Source organism: Tasmannia lanceolata, unplaced genomic scaffold (genome assembly GCF_043159265.1).
Source record: "Tasmannia lanceolata isolate RefF3 unplaced genomic scaffold, GAP_Taslan_0.1 ptg000016l, whole genome shotgun sequence".
NCBI lineage: Eukaryota > Viridiplantae > Streptophyta > Magnoliopsida > Canellales > Winteraceae > Tasmannia > Tasmannia lanceolata.
In genome coordinates this window covers 11,240,511-11,254,060 of record NW_027518693.1, presented here as the reverse complement: position 1 = coordinate 11,254,060, position 13,550 = coordinate 11,240,511, and the positions used below count along the sequence as shown (strand labels likewise).

The 13,550-nt window shown below is 38.9% G+C and overlaps 1 protein-coding gene across 2 annotated transcripts; it reads right to left on the bottom strand.

Annotated features, from left to right (window-relative positions):
• Positions 1 to 1,238: 1,238 nt before the first annotated feature.
• Positions 1,239 to 4,876, bottom strand: LOC143848796 (transcription factor bHLH143-like). Of its 2 annotated transcripts, XM_077357858.1 has the most exons (4): positions 4,732 to 4,876; positions 3,026 to 3,703; positions 2,778 to 2,919; positions 1,239 to 2,653 (listed from the first exon to the last, which is right to left on the bottom strand). In XM_077357858.1, exon 4 carries the CDS (start codon positions 2,647 to 2,649, stop codon positions 1,636 to 1,638), a length of 1,014 nt encoding a protein of 337 aa, XP_077213973.1. In that variant the 5' UTR covers positions 2,650 to 2,653; positions 2,778 to 2,919; positions 3,026 to 3,703; positions 4,732 to 4,876; the 3' UTR covers positions 1,239 to 1,635. The 2 variants fall into 2 exon arrangements, with proteins under 2 accessions (XP_077213973.1, XP_077213975.1); XM_077357860.1 differs by lacking the exon at positions 2,778 to 2,919.
• Positions 4,877 to 13,550: the final 8,674 nt, after the last annotated feature.

Here is a 13,550-nt window from a genome sequence, read left to right as displayed (position 1 = left end):
GCTCGTTTGAGGTGAAGTTCTATAATGAGGTTTTTATTAACTAATCGTTACACTGATTTCCAGAAGTTGATTTCCACAATGATGCATTTATTATCTAAAACCATCAACGAGTTAATTTGCCTTATTGACAAAAAGAACCAAAGAGCTCCTAGAACATGGTGCTCACGGACAAAGTGACAATCAACTTCGATGTGTTTCTTCGAAGAACGGGGCTGGCAGTCAGATGGATAATACTGATATTATCATATAGCATGGTTAGGGCTTGTTACAAAAAGGAGACTAATATCACAAAGCAAGGATCATAACTAACACAAATCAACATTGGTGACTACAAGGTCTTGATACCCAGTTTCAGCGGAGGAACGTGATATTGTCGGTTGTAAGATGGTTATTGGCTGTTTGCAAGAAGATCAGAGAATTAGACCGAGGTAAAGAAACTCCATCTATTTCTTTTAATCCGTGTCGAATTTTGAGGATTGATGTAATATATGGGGAGGCACAGAAAGTCTTGATGAGTTTGTGATTTGTCTTCGATTCTGCTTGGGTGTGTCCCCATGAGCCTTAGGCTAGGTCTGCATTTAAAATTTTCAAGCTTTTTATTCGGGGTCTACCCATGTCCGAGTAAACCGGGCCTGACTTTTAGCCCGCTTTCCAGTTTCCAAGTTATGAACTTCTAAAAGACTTGTGTCGATAGTTTTGACTGAAGGTGTTGTTGGGCATTTAACCGGACCTATTAGTAGTTGCCATTCGTATAAACGGATCGGATCACATACAAGAGGATAAAGTAGGGTCCAGTAAGTGTCAATTAGGAGGATCATAAAAGTGACTTTCCTTTTAGGCCATCACATATGGTCCTGATCTCATGGCCAAATAGACCATTATATATTTATATATGGTCCTGTTCTCATGGCCAACAGGCATAATATCGCCTACAATATAGATTTTTCGGCGAAACACTGAACAGATTTGGATGAATCATCAAACCAGGATCATCCTTTAAAGGTGACATCAACGGCCATGGGATCATCCTTTCGAGGTGAGATCAATGGTCGTGGGCCAGCCGGGCTTGTAATTGCCAATCGGATCAACAGATCTGATAACATGTGAGCTGCACACATGGGTCCCAGAGAATAACAACAGCCACACTCCTTTTACCATTTCTCAAAGTAAAACGCTAGAGAAACATAAAATACCATCATCACGGTACATATAACAAAACAACATCAAAGTGCAGATCATACCCCAAAGACAATAGTACTAGTAATAATATATAAAACCAAATACCATACATTACATACACACCTTGTTCTGGGCCCACAGAAAGTAACATGGCCCACAGGTTATTTTCTTCATAGACGTCTCACACATGGAACCAATCCAACATTAGTTCAAATATATAATGATAGAGCCTACTAAAGAAAGATTTCAGTGCAATTACCTTCAAAAGAAGCTAAGAACATATGCATATGGCATTAAAAACACATAACATCCATTGCTTTGTGGGGTTCTCTCCTCTGTGTTTCCTAACAGGCATGCACCATATATCCGTTGCTTTCTTGGGTTTCTGCTGTGTGTTCATTTTCTCACATAGGAACAGAGAAACCCTTTCCACTGTTGCCATTGCTAGGGGTGCTGCTACTTGAGAGTAGCAACCTCTAGAGCTTTGGCTTTCAGGGATCTCACATATCTGATCGCTTCATCAATGACCATCACAGCGTCTTTACCTTTTGCAACAGGAATTATGCTCCGAAGAACACCCACCACCTCCCTTATCCTCTCCCTCCTCAATCGCTTGCTGGCCGATTCCCCTTGGAAGCTTCCCTTAATGCAGCTTACCTCTGCGCCATCCTCATAATCCCAAGATCCAAGGGGTTTTCCAGAACTTGCAGTGTCTGAGAGAGCCATGTCCGGTTCTTCATTGGGTCTCCTCCTTTTAGTTGGAGGGGCTAAACTAGAGATTCGGGTAATGTCATTAACTTCTGTACTCTTTCCAGTCTCGTATCCTGCCATTTCAATCGGAGAACTACCGGTGCTAATTACATCATCGTCATCGTCATCTGAGTACAGTAATGCATCAAGTTCTTCTGTATCTTCATGAATCTCGCTTTCATGCTCACCCGTGACATGAGTTTCATCTGACTCACCACACCAGCTCACTGTCTTCCCATGATCAGGGATGGGAGGATCCTTGTTTATTGGCAGTTCAGCACAACACCCACTTGCATTGATCGGTTTCGGGTGTTGGAAGGGAGGACCAAACGAGCTAAAAATCAATCTCGTTTGGTTCCCAGACTGATCAAATGAAAGGAGTCTCTTATTAGCAGTAGCTGAACCCAAATTGGTTGCAGTCTTACCACAAGGAGAAACAGCAGAACTTTCCCCAAGCATCTTTGGAGCCCGAGTGACATTCTGGCGAGTGTCATAGTAATACCACGCTTGTGGTTCATTACAGACAACTGATTTTAGAGGTGGAAGTTCAGAGGCAGCAAACCCAGATAGGGTTCTGCTTGTAGAAGCCATGTATGAAGGGAACATCATCTGATTAATATTTTGCTGTCCCGGATCGGACGGAATGCTATGGCAGTTCAAATTGAGTGAATACCATGGAGAATGCTGCCGATAATGCCACGGGCCGCAGTCTTTCCCCATTCAACTAGAACACCAAAACAACAAACTGTGTTAGGAAGATCCAGAAGAAATCAGTTGGGCAAATGGGTGTATGACCAATAACTTCAGATATGGCTACAAGCTAGAGATAGTTCGAGAACGTGCATTACCCAAAGATTGTATCAGAGGTTTGATTAGTTGCAGTGAAAACAATAGCCTCTTTCAGAAACTAAAAACTCCAGCTTGATTCAAATGACTACACAAGGAAACAATCTACGTAACAGGTTTAAGTAAATGGCGGAAGTACTCAGCCTGGCAAACAAGAAAAGCAAGCAGCATAGGCATAAGAATCTAAGTAACAGTAGTTACAGAAGATAAGAAAATAACAACAATAAAACATCAGTTTTATCTTTCTAACCTGGCAATCCTGCAAAGGTTGAAAGCATGCTATAACTCTCACGATTATGGTAGCACTCCCTGCAATCCCATTTTCATGTTTCAATGCCCGGAATCTCGTCTGGCTCGCTGCTTGGCACACCATTACTTCGTCGTCCCTTGAATAAAATCCCTTAACCCCAGCAAAACCCAAGAACTAAAAACCAAGAAAGCTGAAATGAACCTTGAATAAGCCCTAAAATCGATACCTGATAAGTAGAAGCTAAGAAAGCAATAGGAGAACAGAGAATGGCAACCCCTTCAGTACACACCTTAATTCACAACTACCAATTGAAAACTACAAAATCATAAAGTAATCAGCGAAACAACAGAGAGAAAGGAATGTATATAAGATAATAGAAAGAGCGATGCGAAACAGAGTCTAGGAAAGGGATTTCTTGATTCCTTCAATATTCCCTTTCTTTTCAACTAATCCTAAGAAAATAGGAAGAGAGGGCAACAAAGAGCTTTGATGCCATCGAGCGATTTTAAGGAAACAATAGTGAGGAAAATGAGATTTTACAGGATAACTCTACAATATAAGTTCATGGAGACTACTTTACGGAACACATCAACAAAGAGACTCAACAATTGCATACTGTTCTCCTTCTCTATTCGAGCAAACAGCTTCAAATACTAGTTCTGCAGAGATTCAAGGTCCCTGCATCATTGTCATCCACGTCAGCACTAAGTCGTATTAACAAACAAAGCAAATCAGAAAAAGGGCATTAAAATTATAGAGAAAAGCGGAAAAAACATATGAACAAGAATTAGGAAGAATGATCAATAAAATAGTTACCAGGGTGGGGAACGAATTTGGGAAACGAAACGTGAAACGGAAACGGAAAACGCATGAAAAAAAATAGGAGAAACGAGAAACAATAGAAAATTGTATGAGAAATGTCTTAGGAAACACGTTAGAAGTGTGGTTTTGTAAATTTAAATTTTCTTAATTTCAAATTTCTATTTGATTTTTTCTTATTTTTATTTTTATCACAATATATGCCATTGTTTTCTTTTCTAATATCTATTCCACAATTTTTGATGTGTTTTACCAAAATGAATTCGTAAGTTCCACAAATATTTCCCAGGCGTTTCACATGCGTTTTCTACGAGTTTTTATATGTTTATCAAGAGTTTCACACATGTTTCACATAGGTTTCTCATATGTTTCCCATGCATTTGGGAAAATTTTCTCCAATTTTTTTTTTTTTTTCATGTTTAGGAAACGTTTCCGAAACACGTTTCCCACGTTTTAGGGGAAACAGGTTTCCCACACGGGAGAAATGCATTTCAGGAGAAACGAGTTTCACACTTGCCCAAGGAGTTTCGGGCAACTATGATCAATACAACACAATACTAGATCTAAAACAACAAAGCATTAACAGATTTCATGAAAAACCCTAAGATACTAAAACATGAATCCACACAAATCTAATACCAAAAATCTTCCAAACCTCGATCATTAAGCAGAAAAACGAAATGAAGCCCTAAAACTAAATCTTACAGAGAAAAAATCAACCAAAATCCCATTTCTCTGCACAAAAACCCTAAATCTTACAAAAACACATATGATTCCAGCAAATAGCAACATAAAATGAATAGAAACAAAAAAAAAATCACTTTGCAACAGGACATATGGTAAATCCAACGCGTAAACAAGAAGGTATAAAAAATATCGACACTTACAGCAGAAAATAAAGGCAAAATCGATTTTCAGAAGAGAAAGCTTCAGATTAAAGAATGTACAATCGATTCGAAGAAGATAAACTCGATCCGATCACAGATCTAGAAGCAAACACGAGCAAGAAAGAGAGCACGAAGGAACACAGAAGAAAATAAAGCGAACTTGAGAAGGGGGTGGGATATCGAGATTATATAAAGGAGAAATGACGGAACTGCCCTTTGTTGGGGGTGCATTTATCAAATATTATATGTCACAAAAACAACCCGGTTAACTCCTGACCCACAAGTCAAAATAGTTGACTATCTGCTACAGTTCTAACCATGCGCTGTGGTTTTGGTTGGACGAATCTTTTCACAGGAGAATAATCATATCCCCTTTTACGAAATAACCCTTCTGATATTCGAACAATTACGAAAAAAACCACTAAATGCGTCCCCCTCATGCATTTCTTCTTAACCTTCCTCCTATCCATTTGGATGTAACGACAATAAAAGAAATTATGTCCTTTTACTTTTATATTCCCAATTTTTGGTGCAACCAAACAGACCCATTTCGCAAGGGGGAATAATATTGCAACAGCCATGTTTTGATAATTGCACTAAATCACCTTGTCTTTTGTTATTTAAACAGCTTTCAAACGTTACTGTAGTTGCCCTCAAAAGCCAATTAAAGAAAAGACAAGGTGAGCTTGTGCAATTATTAAAACATGTTAATGTAAATATCAGTGGCCTCTCGTAAAAGCAATTTTGCAGCCCCTACGTCGCACTTACGCATACAAGAAAAGTACTTTGCACCCTCTTAAAGTATCATATGATGGGAGCCAGACTAATTTACACTTTGGGGGGGCCAGACTAATTTACACTTGGCTGCATTGGTCTTTTGCGCGCGCACGGGGGGGGGGGGGGGCGGGCATGGCCCCCCTCATGTGCCTCCGTCCCTGATAATATGATTCATATCACATATACAAATGATTAAGAATATATCTCTATAGCTACTTCAAAGGGACCCAAGCTTTCGTACGCTAGTTTAGATCACTACAACTTCAATGGAAGTTGATTATCCATGCCCATGCTTCATGTGGAATGTTTGTGCTGAGTGTACCACGGACCAACCAAAAATTTTCAAACAAGTAGCACTGATATTTTCACCCCCTCTAATGGATATCCCATCCCCCCCCCCCCCCCCCCCCCCCGTCTTCTTAACAAAAATCGTTGAGTTTTAAGCCTTTTGAAGTTAACGGTGGCTCCGTGGCTCCTCCACCCCTTTGTATATCCTAACGATATCTGTTAGGGGGGAATAATACATAGGGGGGGGAGGGGGGGAGAATATCACTGCCCTATAATGATACCCTTTTGAACAGCACGAAAATGGCCCGCCATGGTTTGGCCATTATCCGAAACTTGATCAAATTGAACAAAGTACTCTAACAACAACCCGCGAATCAATGGCCATTAGAAAAATTAGAGTAACAATCCACATCCAACAACCAAAATTCATACCATCAAATCTTTCCACCACACTAGTTTTTACCAGATGAATTGTATAGATCGTGCCGATACCATGTGGGTGGTCCCAATCATTGGGCCCCAGTACTATAATTCCTTTTTTAATTTAAGAGGAGATAAAAGAAAATTGAAAGATCAAATCTTTTCTCATTACCAAAACATTAAAACACTAATCCATTATATTCAAAATGATGAGGGTTGAGCCCCTAGAGGCTGAAAGACATTGCCCTAATCAAATATACTAAGGGAAGAAAGCAAAAGAAAGATGATAAGACTCATGATTCCACCACGCTGTAAAATCTTAAGCAGTGAAAGGAAGATCTACTCCAAATAATTTATGTATTTTTATATTAATAATAGAAAATAATATTCTTATTGTCATGCCCTATTGTTCTCAGTGGAGGGGACAATGAACACACACAATCAAGTCCCCCCTCCACCTTCACATAAGGTTGATCCTTTTGGCAGCACTCACCCTCCTCCAAATTCAGGTTAGATATAAAGAAACATGGATGCTTTTAGTTTATTTTTAATAAACCATACTTTTCCTGACTATTTTAGTGAACAACAAAAACATCCACGCTTGTAAGGCATAGAATCCCCTCCACAATGCCCGCACCATTGAAAGGAAAAGTAGGGAATCCACCCTCACGCACATTATACTATTATTTCCCACTTTCAAACACGTTTACCTAGTTTGTACTTTAATAATGTAAAACGGGCCATCCGTTCGCAAAACGACATGTGGCAGGAGATAATAGAGTAATTGTCTCCCTAAGGAAGGTTCTAGAGCAAATTCTATCCAATCACAGGTTGACACCTGTCTAAGGATTGAAGGGCAATCTAATACTCAGGCTCCAATTATAAATAGCCTTCAAAGGCTCAAAGGTAAAGGTTCAGATCCTGAAATTTACTATTCTTAGGTTGCTTTCCTTATATGTTGCAAATTACTAACTTAAGCATCGAAGAGCCTTCCCGGAACAACCACTCCAGGACGATCATCTGACCGTTTGCTACCTCACGTAGGTCTACATCAACTCTTCCTAAGCCACCTCAGCTCTTGGAAAGTCATATCGACTGATCTCCAGTTTTTTACCGCAACGGAGGGAATCCACCCTCACCCACATTGTACTATTATTTCCACTTTCAAACACTTTTACCTAGGTTGTACTTTAATAATGTCATCTCTTTAACCTAGCTAGTGAAGAATCTCTTTAACCGATTGTGAGTCCAAAACTGAATATTGGACTCAAAATGAAACATAAATTTAAGTCCAATAATCAGTTTTGGACTCACAGTCAGTTCTCAAAATCCAGAACAAACATGGCCTAAAAGAACCTGAGCAGACCATTCTAAAAATCATCTAAATTGGCTAAAAATTTACGAAAATAGCAAAATAAACTAAAAAAGTATTTTTGATAATCCTTAGCAAATTAAACCATAATAGACATCGCCAGAAAATTCAACATTATATTATAAACGATTATCAAATAGACAAATCAAAAGTCGTGGTTGTTTGAAGTTTTGAACCTTTTAATTGTCAGTTTCAAGGTGGATATCATGAAGAGATTAGTAAACCAGTTTTACAACCGAGAATGAAATCGAACAAATCGGTTGTTGCCACCACATCACAGGTGATGTACACATGTTCGTTATTTTTAAGAAACTCAGCGCAAAGGGAAATGAAGAAATTGGCAATCCAAGCGCATACTTACAATAAGAACAAATCCAAGACTAAGCTCAATTAAAACTAACAAAGATAAAGGATAATATATTCAGCAAACAAAATCCTTCTGTTTGATAGGTAAGTAGGGGTTAGGCAGACCCCTACCGGTGTATTAATTAAAGAAAGACAAACATCTGGGATTACAATACTCATGCCCCATCCTTAGAGCAATGAGTGAAGGAGTGGGAGCAGCTAGCAGGATGAGGATGCCCTTGAGAGCAAACTAACAACAGTCAAAAGTAAAAGAACACTAGGGGATAATTTGATAAGTAGAAAGAAAAGAAGAAGGATCAAAATCCTTAAGCTAACCTGGTTTCTTAAGACTTCTCTTAGGCTGGACTTTTTGTTGGGACCCGCGTGAACTTCGTCCTTCCGATAATGGGTCCCACTAGATGGAAATCAAGGCTGTCTTACACGTGGCCATATGTGGGGTAGAGATGTGGGGCTATTGAAAATGATATCTTCAATTAAATCTCCATAATTTCAGGGGGGTTATGAGAAAGGAGCTGGGGCCATAGTAATGATGGGATGAGGATAAAGAAAGGTTAAAGAAGCTGAAATTCTATAATCCATTTCCAAAGGTCGCAGTGGGAAAAAGAACATCACCAAGTTTCCTTTTTTGAGAGCGGCTGTGTTTCCAATTCGAAGAAAGACGACTGGAAAAGGAAGAGTCAGCAGTAGAAAAGAAAAACTGAACCTCTTTCCACATTTCCAACAACACGTATGCAACCAATTTTCCTCGCAAGAATACTCCTAAGAATACTTGAATTTATTAAATGGACTTATGGGTACGACCTAAGGCTCTTCGAGGGTTTCTTGGTTTAATTTGGTGTCACTGCAAGTTTATTAAAATTAGTGTTTTAATGGTAGCCCTCTCCCTGTCCTTCTCAAGAAGGCCTCAATCAGTTGGAATGAGCAAGCTGAATAATGCCCTAGAGAACTGATTGTGAGTTCAAAACTAATTATTTTGGAATGAGCTAGCCGAAACCGAATTATGCCCTGTTTGTTTTTTATTCATGAACCTATTGTGAGTCCAAAACTGATTATTATAGTTTAGGACTCGCAATTGGTTCTAAAAATCCAAAACAAACACGACCTAAGCTTTATTTTTATTTTTATTTTTAATGAGGCAACGACACGTTCCCCAATTCTACTCCTTTTGGATTTCACAAACACCTGAGATAAGTGCTAGCATTACTTTCTCATAGGTGGATAAGGCTATAGCCTTAACACGCAATGCCAACTAGTTTAATATTTTGACAGCCTATAGTGAGGACCCGACCGATTATTGGCCTAAAATTATGTACTTAACGGAAGAAAACTAATGTCAACATATGGTGTGGGCCGCCCTCACCATAGGTTGTCACAATCTGAAACGAACGGGGCCTAAAGGGGTTGATAACTGATTAATGGACCGAAGATCACGTTTAATTTTGAGTCCAATAATCAGTTTTTTCCTCCAGTAGGTTGTGAAAATCTAAAACAAACAGGGCCTAAATCATACTTAGAAAAAATGGTTACAACGAAGTCTCATTATGAAGAAGGAAAATAAAGTAGTAGCCAGAGAACTGGTTAACTAATAAAAGACAAGGTGAGTTAGTGCAATTACAAACATAGTTGTGTTGATACAGTGGCCTATTATTAATATTATGGAAACTTTCGTCATTTGAATAATGAAAACATTAAGAAATGAATGGCAATCTTCGTCCCGACCAAAAAATCTCACACTCAGTTAAGTCATGCTTAAGAAAGATGGCTATCACGAAGTCTCCTCATAAAGAAAAGGACATCTAAAAGTCGTGGGGACCATCGTACCCGTTAAACTGGACACGTGTCGACGTCTGACATCGTCTCAGGCCTGGATAAAAGAATGCAACAACGATGGGGTAAAAGAGGACTAAACATGGTTAATAATCCCGAGAGTGGGTCTGTCTGACACGTGGTGCAACCATTTGCGCATGCGTGGCGCGAGTATCGAGGATATCGGTGTTTGGTACGGTCAACCTTTAGTTAAGGGAGATGATAAACTCGCACCCCCCCCCTGTAGGATGATTCGCACCATTTAATTGTGATTTCACGTCAAAAGGCGTCAGACTTAAACGCTCTTTGACGTCAAGTCAGGTTAGAGGGATTTGAATCATCCTGTACGGGGTGCGAATTTATCATCGCCCTTATTTAATGCAATCGCTGTCAAAGCGTTTGTGAGGGCTGGATGCCAGCTGGCGCTGACTTGTTTTTCAACACGTCGTGGGGCCCACAGCCCACTGCAAGGTTTTGGAGAAGAGAAGGGTTTTGTGCAGCGGCAGTTGCGGAAACTGCCAATGGCGTGCTTTTGTAGGGTTACGACTTCTACGTATCCCTTTGTTTTGATAACAGCAGCCCTTCTACAAAATATTTTTTTTTCTCCTCACGCTCATGTTTTGGCATGTTGGAATTTTCTACTGCTACGAAGTGGTATCACTCATTATCAATATTTCATTAATATTTAAAGGGAGATGATTTTTTCACCTCCCCTGTAGGATTATGCGCCCGTCTTTCAACGTTATTTGATGCCGGCAAAAAGTGTTAAAGTCAACCCACAGTTCCGTTAAGAGTGGGGCGCATAATCCTACATTGGGGGTGAAAAAATTATCTCCCAGAAGATAAATGCACACCCACTGTAGGATTACAGGCACCACTGTAACGTGATTTGGCGTCAGAAAAAAAAAATGTTACCCTTTTTGAAGTTTTTTTGACGCCAAATCACGTTAGAGGGGTTCGAATGATCCTTCAAGGGGTGCGAATTTACCATCTCCCTATTTAATTTACTTCATTATTTGCCAATGAGTATATGGAAAAAAATATAACAAAATGGAAGTATATATGCTAATAGAAAAAGAATATTGATGTTGGTTGGCACTACCATGTTTTGATAATGGCACTAACTCATCTTGTCTTTTATTATTTAAACGGCTCTCGAAGGTTATTACAGTTTCCCAAAAAGCTCTCACAAGAAAGAAGGCAATTTAAGGAGAGACAAATTGAGTTTGTGCAATTATTAAACAATGTTGGTGCAAATATCAGCAGCGTAGAAAAATGCACTCAAATTTTTATAGTCACCCACCCAGTTCCTTCTTGAATTGACTCAACTCGATACGATTTTGAGTCATACAGACTCATCTCAGATCCAGCAAGAGTCCAACATACATCAGATTTTTAAAACTTAATTTGGCTTTAGTAGAAGTCTTATTCTGGAACTATATGTCTTCCAATGTAAAACTGTACAAATGGCGAGGGCAACAAAATTAAGACATATTATCCGGTAGGGCCCAATTGCGGATGAATCATGAGAACAATGAATCCCCTTTCTCTCAAGGGATTTGGTAGGGACCATGCAGAAGGGCTGTTGCATGAGAGAGCGGGCACGTCAGATGAATTAAATGAATAAGACAAAAAGTGAGCCTGTGTGGCTGTTCTCTCATCCAACAGCCCTTCCGCGAAATGCCTCCTGCCTTGGTCCCTACCAAATCCCTTTCCTCAAAGAATATAAGGCATACACAGTGTGGTCACATCTAGCAGCTCCTCATAAATGAACTTGAGCATGGCTCAATTTTGTTTTTAACTAGTTATTTGGGCTAGTTAAAGGATAATTGGGATAGTTCAATTTGCAGGTCCCATCTGCGGCCAAAATGAATCTTATAAATCTAACACACAATAAAAAGAACCACAAGTACATAAATTAAAATACAAATGAGAATGAAATATATTATGATAATAATTTGAATTATTTCAATTGAACCACAAGTATATAATAATCAATATAAAGATTAGCCTTTGTGTTGCCAACCATGTACGTTATTCTAGAAAATTAACAATTAGAATCACTTTAATTGCATGAGTTTACAATACCATGTAACAAAAATCATAATAATTATGTAAAAGAAGGTAATTTCTTCGATCTTGAGAAGATTAAGAGCGCTGATCATGGTGGCTAGTTTAATTATCAATGGTGGGTATGCCAAAAGGGACGGTGGTAGTGTAAAGGCCGGATGATACAGTGGGAATATGGATGGCGAAGTTCATTTCATTAAAGCGGCGGGCAGCTACCGCCACCATTGTTAGGTACATTTGTGCACCCTGAAGGCCCAGAAGCCGGGGCGCTGCCCCTTGGAAGGGACCCAAATGCGACAACATCTTTGTTCAGCCATGGATGTCCTTCTATAGGCCTTGTTGCATCAAGAGGTCTGAAACTAGAAATGAAGATGATGCACAGGACGAGTAGTATTGAAGGGAGGTTTCTTTTGTAATAGTACATTTTGTTGAAGGAAGATGAAAATTTTGATGTGGGATTTATGCAGAGAAGAAGGAGATTTCAAATTCTGGTTATAAAAAATGGATGGGTGGAGAGAGTTATATATGGGTTTTGTTTCGTCGATTCTTGCAAGGAGAACTATTGACTAGGACTTGGTAAAAAACCTAGTCTACTCAAGACTTTGAAACCCAAAACGAGGGCAAAGAGCCAAAGACTATGACCATAGGTGAAGCTTGAATTTTTGCTTGAATAGAATAGAAAATCTCTACAATTGGATCTTTTCCTATCCAAGAGCCCGTGTATGACAAGCAAATTGCTAGTATAAATTATATTACAAGAAATTGGCGCAGCAAACCATGGACCTGTTTGGATTTCAGGAATTGTTTGGAGGAAAAAAACTTTTCCAAAATTTCTTGTTTTTCCCTTGTTTGATTACTGATGAAAATAGTAACAACCATCACAGTTTAAGTTTTATCTAGAGGGACTCAATTTATTGTGACATCCTTTTCAACAAGTCTTAATTATATTGTTTTCCTCTACGTAATGCAAATGAAAAAAAAAATCATAGGAAAAAAATTCCACAAGAAATATTGTTTGTCCAATCCAAACGGGGCCTATGTGCAAACATTATTCATGTGAAATATCATGCATTTATGACGAATTTCTATGAGGTAAAATAAAGGTCAAGGTTAAAAATAGGGAAATGTTATCAGCACTATTGTATTTTGATGAGAGCACTCCTCACTTTATTAAAAGTACGGTATGGCCCGCACCATAGGATGATCCAAACCGTCCATTAGATGGGCCACAGCCAAAATAGGTTGTGCCCCCAAAATTATTTCCATAGGTTGATCCTAACCCTCCGATCTATAGAGGATTAGATCAACACTCTAACATTCAGATCGGAGGGTTAGAATAAACATATGGAAATGATATTTTGGGGTACAACCTATTTAGGTTGTGGCCCATCTAATGGACGGTTTGGATCATCCTATGGTGCGGGCTATACCGTACTTTTAATAAAGTGAGGAGTGCCCTCATCAAAATACAGTAGTGCTGATAACATTTCCCGAGAAATATAAGTTATTTGACAAGAAATTTACATCTACAAGGTTATAAACATATCTATTTAAATCCTTAGTAGCTATATAGAAATGTACTTGTGTAAGATATTCAATGGCTATTAAAAAATCTCAACTTATAAAGTATTTAATCGTTAAAGAAAACTTGATATTTATAAGGTTTTAAAAACCTCGAGGACCACGCAAGTTTTACTTGATATCAATAAACCTGTTTGGT